The sequence below is a fragment of the Pygoscelis adeliae genome, unplaced genomic scaffold (genome assembly GCF_000699105.1).
Source record: "Pygoscelis adeliae isolate BGI_AS28 unplaced genomic scaffold, ASM69910v1 Scaffold141, whole genome shotgun sequence".
In the NCBI taxonomy this organism is placed as follows: domain Eukaryota; kingdom Metazoa; phylum Chordata; class Aves; order Sphenisciformes; family Spheniscidae; genus Pygoscelis; species Pygoscelis adeliae.
This window is the reverse complement of record NW_008824231.1, coordinates 3,547,684-3,558,442: the sequence shown is the minus strand read 5'-3', so window position 1 is coordinate 3,558,442 and position 10,759 is coordinate 3,547,684. Positions and strand designations below refer to the sequence as shown.

Sequence of the window (10,759 nt, the reverse complement as noted above, 5' to 3'; positions counted from 1 at the left end):
TTACTTCAAAGCAGGGATTTAAAATTTCACTGGAAGACTGGTGTTCTTCCCTGTAGAAGCTTGTAAAGAAATGCGGAGTTGCTGATAGTGCCAAACATGCACATAAACACCCGCGTGTTGGTTGTGGATTTGTGAGACATTTAAGGACAGCAGGAGGGAACTGTACAGCTGATATCCATCACTTGCACAAAGAGCTGACTAAATAGCCTAGATCCGAGATACCACCGAGTGGTCATTGCAATGACTGGAAATGGAAAGTCAAGAAAGGAGTTGCTCTCGGTTTCTCTCCTAGCCCGACTGTCTGGCCAGGAGGAGCTGTGGTGCTCCAGGCCTGATGAGAAAGGACCGGTGACACTTCCCACAAGCGTGTGCTCGTCCCAGCTGCAGCTTCACACGCACCGAAGAGCGAGGACGTTGGAGAAACACCTCTGCTGCTGGACGCTGGATGGCTGCTTGGCCTCATTGGGGCGGAAGTGGCTTCCATTTAAGGAGCTGGAGAGGTTCTTGGCAGGGATTGCAGCAAAGCATCCCAAACGCTGGGTCCCGTTGGCAGAAAGGCCGGGGGCAGCTCAAGCTCGTGCTTTGGAAGTGCCTTCTTTTGTCAGCTTGAGATTTTCCAGAATTTCAAAGCGGAAAGAAAGAGAGGGGTACGAGGAAGCTATTAAAGATAGGTAAAATAAACTTGAAGGGGGGGGGGGGGGGGGTTTTCTTCTATTAAAGATAGGTAAAATAAACTTGAAGGGGGGGGGGGAAGCGTGTTTCATTGAGAAACCACGCACTTTATTCGAGGGAAGGATCGGTGAGTGCTTATTATTTTAACAAAGACTTTTTCTGTCGTGAACAAGCAAAGCAGATGTTTAAAAAACGGACAGGAAGCGGCTGTGACAAATGAAAGGATTTTTGATTGAATTCATGAGCTGTGTTTCCTGCCAGTAATTCATTCAGCTGTAGGCTAGATCAAAACATAATATTACGGTTTAATCAGCACGCTTTTTAACACGAAGCCAGAATATACAAGCTCTTGGTGCTACAGGTAAAAAGCCATTAGTACAGTTGGCTCAAAGGCTTTTTTTTAATTCATTATTCATTCTTTTTCTTTTAAGCAAATACGTTGTCTATCAGCAAACACCTGAGAACTCCTAGAGAGCTGTGTTTTGGAGTTTGCACAAGCAGGTGTAGAAAGGGTAAAGCACTTTCAGGGCATGGCAGATGAAATAGGCTGCCTAAAAGTACAATTCGGCTTCTGTGCAGTTTGAGAAAGCTCAGCTTCCTACCGACTGCAAGGAGCATTAGATCAAGCTGGTTATCCTTGGAAAAAAAAGCCTGGCATAAGGATTTTTTTTTTTTTCTCAGCACAGTTCTGAAAAAGCAGCATTTGTGTGTGCATGCAGGCACATGCGCACATGTGTTAATTTTCATGTTTTCTGCTTCTCTTCCTTCCTCCTAATGAATTCTATTTGTTTACAGCCTCAAGGAAAGCTTGTCACTAGAAATTTCCTTTTGAGTTTTCAGCTTGAGATTTCACAACCAGAGAGCCATTGCAACACAGTGATAAACAAGCTGAGGGAGGCAACTCTGGAGAATTGAGGCTTCTCTTTTTCACCCTTTAGTTAAGTAAATAGTTACCAAATGTGCCGAGAGATAGAGAACTTTATCCCTAGCTGTAATGTGTATTAGCAAAAGTGGATTTTTTTCCTATCCAAAAACTTAGAGTAGACACAGGAACTGTTTTGAACAGCTTATCCTTACACTACTCCTTGTCAGAAAGGGTCGGATGCTGGGCTGTGTTCCTGGGACACAGCACCAGGCTGCAGGCTGTATGGGAGCAGGGAGAATGGAAAAGAGGCATTGCAAAAGCTGCCTAAAGCTCAGGGTCACAGTTCTCGATTTGCACAACGCAGGACCTGGCTGAAGCCGAGAAATGATAACCAGGATATGCCCCACGCACAGATACCGGCTGCCCTCCATCCCCCTTGGCCAGGCTTTTGGAGGAGGGATGAGGACACTAAGGCATCCTCTGCCAGGTTTACTCCTCTGCAGGGGTGCAGTCAGCAGGGCTTGGCTGCTGGGGGGTCTGGGTCCCGTGCTGGACCCAGTGTCCCCTGTGCAGGTCTTGGTCCTTGGATTAAGCACAATGGCCATCTATGCATCCATAGATGTGCCGTGATAACCAGGCAGGCTTTCTCTGCTGCATTTAATCCATTGTAAAGTTTCTACAGGTGACCCTCTCATCATATAAATGTATTGGGGGAAGCCTTGCAGCCATGATTTCCAGGGTGCTCTGGGATAATGTGGATAAAGGCTGCTTTCCGGAGGTTGGGATGAAATTCTAGGGCACAGACTTTCCTTGCTGCAAAAAAAAGTACAGCTTTGGATCAACCAAAACTTTTTACCAATGCTTGTGAAATTTAGCAAGTGGTTTTGGCGACGGCAGAGCAGGCATATCTTGACATTTTCGAAATAACTGAAGCGGTTTGTTTTTTCACTAGGAAACAAAGTTTTGTTTTGAAATTTGTCTCAGCTTTGTAATAATAAAGAGCAGTAAGAAAGAAAAATCCTTCCAGGGAAACAAAAATGTTTCAATTTAAGTTGAATTAAGATTTTTCTGTTCAACCCAAGTTGAATAGAACTTTTCACTTCAAGGAAGAAAAAAAGGGGCTTTAGGCCACCAAAACCAAAAAAAGGCTGTCTAAGGAGTAATAATAAAAAAAAAAATATTTGCCTATTTCTGTTTATTCGGGTGTGCAGTATAATTACTGATATGAGGAAACATATCACATGTGGAGGGCCAGATCCCTCACTCATGCAGAGAAGACACATAACACATTTAAGGACTTACACACTAGACCAGTTGAGCTAAGGAATAAAGACAGGGGAACTAAATGTACCTTCCCTCTCTTTAGTAGTAGAAAACAGAGGAGCTGCCTCATCTGTTCAGCGTACAACCTGATCCCACATCAGAGCAGCTAAAGAAGGTGCAGTGAGATCTGCTGCCAGCCAGCTGTTTGGGGCAACTCGAATCATAGAATAGTTTGGGTTGGAAGGGACCTCTGAAGGTCATCTAGTCCAACCCCCCTGCTGTGGGCAGGGACATCTTCAACTAGATCAGGTTGCTCAGAGCCCCGTCCAACCTGACCTTGAATGTTTCCAGGGATGGGGCATCCACCACCTCTCTGGGCAACCTGTGCCAGTGTTTCACCACCCCCATTGTAAAAAATGCCTTCCTTGTATCTAGAGGTTTGAAAATGATTTGAGTTTTCCAGTCTCCCAACCAAGGCATGGCGTGCACTAATCCTCTCTGTGGTGTAGCTGAGGAGGAGGCTCCCCAGGTCCTTTTGTCCCATAGAGCACCTTCACCACCAGAATTGTGCCCAGTAAGTGGCGGCTTCTTGGTAAACAGTATAATCATTAAATGTCAGCTACTGCTTAGGGTTTAATTGCTTTTGAATTTTAGCAAGCAGCTCCTCATTCATAGCAAATTGGCATTTCGTACATTCAAGATTGTGCTATTAGCTGCACAATAGAGAGGCTGGTTTTCTGTAAATATTGAAATTTGGTAATTAAAACCCGGCAGTTATTAACACTCCACGGCAGATAAATGCTTCAGCTGCTGAATCTGCTGTGGGCAAACCTTCCGGAAAGAGCGTCTTATCAGTGAGTGGAGGAAGGCTCTAGCTGCCATACTCCATTAACACCACGTTAATGAGCCAAGAGCCCACGCACCACAATGAAAACATACCCTGAAGTGTAGCAGATGGGCTCAGAAGCCAAAGCCACACAATGGGGAAACCTCGGAAATCATAGCTAAATTCAATAGAAAACAAAAGCTGGGCAGCTTGGCCCTCCTTGTAGTAAACATCCCAGAGTAACAGGCAGTCTTGGGTCTTACTGGGTGAAATTGTGGACTTTCCATTGACTTCAGGAGGACCCAGGTCTCATCTGGTTACAGGCAGTATGTCAAAACCCATCTATAAACCACTGCTGAGCGCCTGAGCTCTGCACCGGCATCTCCAGTGAAATCCTTCAGCGATGCTCACGGAGGACTTGTGATTCAGTCCTTCGTATAACTGCACTGCTAACCCACAGCAAGGCTTCATGCATCTTGTTGCTAAAGCTGCTTAAAATAAAATAAACAAAAGTGAGTTGACAAATGTGACTGAATCAGTGTGGGGTGAAGCACTAAGACATTAATCATGTAAATGATTAACAAGTGTCTATTAGTCATATGTGAACGACACTTCCCCACATACTAGTAAAAGTGCTACAGCAGCTTTCATAATAGTAATGATGTCATAGCAGAAAAAGCCCTCACCCTTAAATGTATTTGCTGGGAGGCAATGGCTATTGCACATGGTTTTTAAGAATTTATTCTTTTACAGACTAGTGTTAAGTCTGTTAACCTTCCTACCAGCGCTACATCATTCTACCTCATTGTCGTTAGTAAGGATGTTATATACGTGAAGCACAAAATTAAAATTAAGTAGCTTTCAGTTGTATATGCCAGACAGAGCAAATGCATCTTTGAAGTACTTTGATAAAGCTGTGTGTAACTACTGTTTTGCTAGTGCTGTGGTTTGTAGGGCAGCAGTACTAGTATCAGTATGAGCATTCTGTATGCCAGCCTGGTAAAATTTCCCCTATTGCTCCTTGTGAATGCAAAATGATTTCAAATGGAGGACGACACTGCATGTTTTCCAGGGGTTTTGATACGGCCAGGAATTTTTTGGACAAAACTGCTTACCTACCAGGTTTTGATACAGCGGTCATTGGGAAAGGCTTTTTGGTCAAAAATGCAATATCCAGTCATCCAGAGGGATGCTATTTGCATCTTACATCCCTGCCCTGGTCTCTGTGTCAGTGTGCCCAGGGAAAAGGCAAGTGAGCCCCTGCGGCTCCCACTGCATGGTGATCTCTGCACCGTGGAGATCCTCGACTCCATATGTGCCTGCTCGGAAAAAGAGCTAGAACCAGGGAGCAATCATACAAAAAGGCCTTATTAAAACGGGGTAGGGAAGGGGTAAGGACTCCAAACCTGATCCTCCAAAGGGGCCTCCTGCTCAGGGTCGGTCTGGAAAGTGAGGCACTTGGTAGAGCAGAACTTGGCCAGAGTTCATGGTGCCAGCGCTGGCAAGATGGGAACGCAGCCTCAAACACATGCTTCCAGTTTCCAGTGGCCAAGAAGAGATTTTGTTTAATAATACAGATGCCTGTATTAAATATATTAAAGTGATAGTTAGCTCTGTGATCTTCCGCATCAGACCTGCCAGACAGCAGAGACTGTAAGGCACCTTCACCATGCTGTTCTGATACAGGGTTCTTGTCAGGGCCATTTTCTGATTAGGCAAAACTTTCTTTCCCTCCCTCTACTGCAAACAGGGCTTGTCACCTGTTTCTCATCTGTTTTCATTGTAGAGGAGGCGTAATTGGTACATCTGGGCATTATTGGAGAAAAGGCTTGGCTGAAGCCATAATGGGGTAATTATAGACTGAACTGAGCCATGCCAATGTGTTGTAAATACATTTGCCTCTGAGTGTGTGATACTGTCATGTGTCCATTCAGATGGCTTTTTTGGGAGAGGGAGGAGAAAAAGGGGCAGGGTGAAAAGCTAACTATGCCTATCCTATGTATGTGCAGTAAACCTTGAAGATACAAAAATCCTACCTTCACAGCAGAAAAACAGTGTGCCCCGGTGTAAAATGGACCAACGGCTTATTTTCCAAATAGCTTGTTTTCCTGGGGATTCAATTATCCCGTGTATGACAACTTAACTTGCTTCTTGGTCTTTTGTAACTGCAAGGAGACACCAAACCAAAATAGCTCGTTTTCACTGTTTTGGTGGTGCTCTCTGCTAAATAGCAACACATGACTGCTGGTACACTACAGAAGCCAGTGACCTCATGTAAAGCGTGACGGCAGGCTCTGGCAGCAGCCTGCACTGTCTGAAGGAAAGGGGAAGATGGTACAAGGAACCAGAAACCTCAAATGGCGCTCGCTTGTGTGTGTGTGTGTGTGCGCGCGCAAACTTGCAGCCCTCCCTCCCAGAGGTGACACTTCCAGTGCAGGAGAAAGTGTTCAAAGCCTCAGTGGTGTTTTACATCATTGGTGCATGGCACATCACAGAGTCACACAGTGACAGAACAGCTGAGGTTGGAAGGGATCTCTGGAGGTCATCTGGTCCAACCCCTCTGCTCAAGCAGTTGCCCAGGACCATGTCCAGGCGAATGGACCATGTCCATTGCACTGAGCTGGTAGCATCTGCTTTGTGTCATGGCGTGTGGGTGCAGTTCTGCCTAGCCCAGGTGGATGTTAAAGTTCAGAGGGTTTTGCCTTGAGGGAGATTGCAAGCACCACCGTGTGTGTTACTGCTGTTGTAGTAACTGAGCCAGCCCCATACAAAACTGCATGGGTAGTGGGACTTGGATCTTTGGCAGTCTCTTGGCATGTCATTGCTATGCTGTAGGTAGAGAGGTATTGGATTTCAGAATATAGGGGAAGGATAAGCCTTCTGGAGTTGGGCATACTTCTGGGGTCACTCTGGCCTCCAGCCCATGTCTCTTCCATAGCTGGTGTACTGCATTTGCAGGGGGACACCGCGGTCAGAAAGGGGGTTTTCCCAGGGTGAAGCTCATCCTCCACATCCCATGGTGTGCCGTACCCTGCAATTTCTCCAAATGCAGGAAACTTAACTGCGTATCTTGGGGTAGTGGCAGTTTGTGTTCATATTCTTCCCTGTTTTCATTTTTTGCGTGAAATTGTCATACCTCTGATCTGTAGTGAGCAACAAATTATCAAAAATATTAAAATAGATGGGTATAATGGTCTTATCTTGTACATATGGAAAAATCCAGAATGGGAATGGGGAGAGATTTAGCCACGACACAGGCAAAAGTGGCATCTGCAGAAGGCAGAAGACAGAGCAGAGCAGAGCGGCATTGGCACTGGACCTCTGCAAGCTCCACACCAGTTGAATATCCAGCTTTATTTCCATAGCCAGAGACTACCATTTCTATTTCTTTCTTTTACCTTTTTTTCCTATCAGGGAAAAGTTACGTCCTTTTGGGCTTGACTAAAATGGAGTGATCTGTTCATTTAGCTGCTGAGAAGGGAAATTAACTTCATTCTTATCCGTCTACCTTATTAGCACAAATATTGCGGCTGCATTATCCTATCCCACATAAAACCCTGTACAGTAGAGCCTTTTAATTGTCTGGCTAATTGTTTGGCCTCGAAGCTGTCTATTTCCGATTGTCTAATTCTCATTAGAATGCCAGCTGACACCGAGTCCTCCAAAGCTCCCTTTAGCTGCTTTTAACCACTTCTGGACTAATTTGGTGGTGTTGAAAGCACTTACAGAAAGGCAACCAACAATAAGAAACACAGTGCAAATGTTTCTCTTCTCTAATGCATTCAACATTTTAAATCTTGGCCATAAAGGAGTTTTGATGCTGGTTTAAATGCATGTATCCCTACAGAGTCACAGCATTGTCATTAGTGTTCAGAAGTGTGTAAAATACGTGGACTGAAAATCTAGGCACAAATGCTTCAGTCCTTGATCTGAAATATCTCCTTCTGAAACCAATGGGGTTTTTCACCCTATGAATAAGGAATGAATCAGGATTGCAGGGTGCAGGCCCCCAGTGAGAGAAAGGATCCGTCTGTATTACAGTGCTCTTTGTTAACCCTACATTAAGCATTTCTGAGGACAGCCTACAAAACCTGAATGAGACTAAATCTTGCGTTCATACTCTAAATTCAGTGCCATATATTGTTGCCATATAGCCTTTTTTTCACTTTGTGATACTTCAGCACCCATTTCAGAATCTGACTTAGTCCATAGCCACAGTTAGAAAATTTTCCTGTTGTCTGTTCCCTCAGTTATCTTTTTTGAACAGTTCTCAGCAATCTGATGAATCACTTGAGACTGGCCAAAGCTTGTCCCATGTTGCCATCAAACTGAACAAACACAAGCAGGTAGGAAAACTCAGTGAGGCAGGACTCCCTCAGAGTCATGTTTCCCACCACTGCTGCCCTGAGAGAAGATGCGGGGAAAAAATGTGTTCTTGCCAGGTTTTGAGTGACATTTGATAACCTAAAACCTAGAGGGGGATTAAAACATGGCCAGCTACTGAAACTGGAGGGTATAGATCTGTTGAGGGTTTATTATCAGTTTTAGCACTGGATTCCTTGATCACAAATACAGGAGAAGAGTAGGAAAGGCTTCAGTGCTGCAGTGGCGGAGGGTTTACCGGCTTCCTGCAGATGGGGGGACCTCTTGCTTAACTAGGGAGCCTTGGCCATTGGGAGCCAGTGCCCCAAGGCTCCCTTTTGCTGCATCCTACCAGCTCATTAGGCAGAACGAAAGGTTTCAGGGAGCCTTAACGCTTGGGAGGCTGTCCACAGGCTTTCCCAGCTTCTCCCTCCAATGCAGCCCAGCGAGCAGATGGGCAGAGATGAGGGAAGCCCTGGCAGCCTCTCTGCTACCCCGTAACAGGAGGCATCGCACCTGTCGGCCAGGGCACCCTGGACACCCAGCACCCAGGTCACCCCTCTCTGGCAGCCACAGCAGTGTATTTTCAAAGCATCGCATTTGACAGCTTCCAAAATGAAATACTGTGAGATTGCTGCTTTGCAAAAATGTGGCATTTGGGGATTTTCCTCACAATTCTTGGAGAAAAAAGTTTGGAAGGATCACGTATGAAGTTCATGAATCTCCTGCATGTTGTCCCAGCCCACCCCATGACTTGCCTTGTGTTCTTCTCCTGAACATCTCAGCACCGCTGTCCCCCAAGATACGTTAACTGCCTACTGCATTGCTATCTACAGCCAAAGCTGTTAATGATATTTCCTGCCGGCAAGGGCAGCTGAGCCCTATGTCTGGCATATACAACTTCTGTATATATATATATATATCTCTTGTTCGGAAGATGTAGTAGAAAAAATTTGTATCAACAGTTTCTTCTTATGTGAAAGATAAAAGGAGAAGGAGAATAGATCTTCTCTCATCTTGCAGCTTGGGGTGCCTGTTCCAAAAACAGGTCCTGGAGACCACAGCCAGAGCGATCATGGTTCAAAGAGCAATACAAGGCCACCGATTCAGCCTGACACCTCTTCTTCCCATCCTGAGATGGGGCATTTCCTACATTTTTCAATGCAGTTCCACTGCCCTGATAGACTTCATTCCCCAAGCATCCTTTTTTAAAAATACTTGACCTGCTTTTGCCGTGGATTTCTCCTCCTCATTTTCTTGCTTTCTAGAAAATCACAGTGTTCTCCCCTGACATTTTCTCCTGTCTCATGGAAGAGGAGACCGAGTTTCTGTTGTCTCCTTCAGCTGTGAACACAGATGGAATTTATGGCTTTTTGGGTTGTATTTGTAACTGTTTTAAAAGCATGGCAAATGTCATCTACAAAAACTCCTGTTAAGCTGTTTCTTTCCCCAGGCACTGCACGCTTCGCAACTGCTGCAGCACACAAGGCAGGGGTCCTCGGCTTGGTGTGAATTACTGCCTTTGTAGCTATAGACACTTCTATGCATTGTTCAGGGATTTACCTGAATGTGACACTTACTTGAATCATACACTTCATGTGAGCCACATGCTTTCCATGTAGAGCAACCACACACCATCACTCTCACCTATCTCACACAGGCATAGGTTAAAAATGGAAGAAAATGCCACGTATTGTCTATTGTATGCATTTTTCAGGTTTGTGCCTGCATTTAAACTTCTAATTGCCTTTAGGTCTTACAGTCTTGTAAACTTTTTTGGCTTTGTCTTTTGTAGATTTTTTTAATTGATTATGACTCAGTTCTCTAGCCTGAATTTTTCAGATATCCACAAGTATCTGATGAATTTTTCCTTGTAGCCTAGGTTCCTAAGGAAACAAATCTCATCCAGTTGTGTTTCTTGTCTGTAATAACTTCTGGGCAATTTTTCAGCCAAATTTGATAGAAGGTTAAAGGTCGGCAACACATAAGTTCCTGCAGTTTCCATGAAAATTAGTCTGGTTAGAAGAAAAAGGAAGAAATTAAGCTGGCAGTGGAGGAAAGGCAGCTGTCACTCAGCTTTCAGTGGCAGCAGCCAACTACCTAGCCAGCCAGCAGGATCTGGCCACAGCAGTTTGTCCCACCAAACAGGCTGGGAACGTGAGAGGGAGTTGAGCAAACTGCTGTTTGGTGGTGGTATTTTGAGGACATTGGGCACCAACCCTTAAGAAACTGGAGTTTACCAGATCCATTGCTCATGGAACGACTTTATTAAATAGGAAGGCTAAACAAACATTTTCCTTCCTCCTGATTGTGTGTCATTTCTTTTCAAGCCAACACTTCTGAAAACAAGGGTCTAATGTTAGCACAGCTTCCCCAGAAGAGGTTTCCAAGACTCTTTGCTCCCAGCAGCTCTTACTGAAATTAATGGGAGCTGCTGAGGCTCAGTGCTTCCAAAAATAAAAACACTTTGCCAGTGGTACAGATGCAGATGTCTAAATTTAAGCTGTAGTTTTTGAGCATCTGGGGTCTAAATCCATGTCTGAGCACTTCAAAACAAGTGGCCTGATTTTTTTTGTAGGTACTGAACAGCCTTACTGAAGTCAAGGGACTTACAGGCTGTACGGATCAAACTATATTTGGAAGTCAAGGGGTAGATATAGGTAGCTGAAATTTAGGCACACAAATTGGAGCACATGGGCCGTGCACCTGAGAGCGGAGGTTTTCAAAGCGTTCAGCCTTGGCAGAAGTGATCTTATTGAAGTCGCTGGAGT

At 44.9% G+C, this 10,759-nt stretch overlaps 1 protein-coding gene across 1 annotated transcript in view; it reads left to right on the top strand.

Moving 5' to 3' along the window:
• The first annotated feature begins 240 nt into the window (after positions 1–240).
• Positions 241–10,759, top strand: part of MAML2 (mastermind-like 2 (Drosophila)) — a 166,586-nt gene continuing 156,067 nt past the window's right edge. Inside the window, exons 1-2 of the mRNA XM_009334877.1 lie at positions 241–671; positions 7,894–7,972. Coding sequence (XP_009333152.1) covers positions 241–671; positions 7,894–7,972 — 510 coding nt within the window. The remainder of the gene's footprint in view (positions 672–7,893; positions 7,973–10,759) is intronic.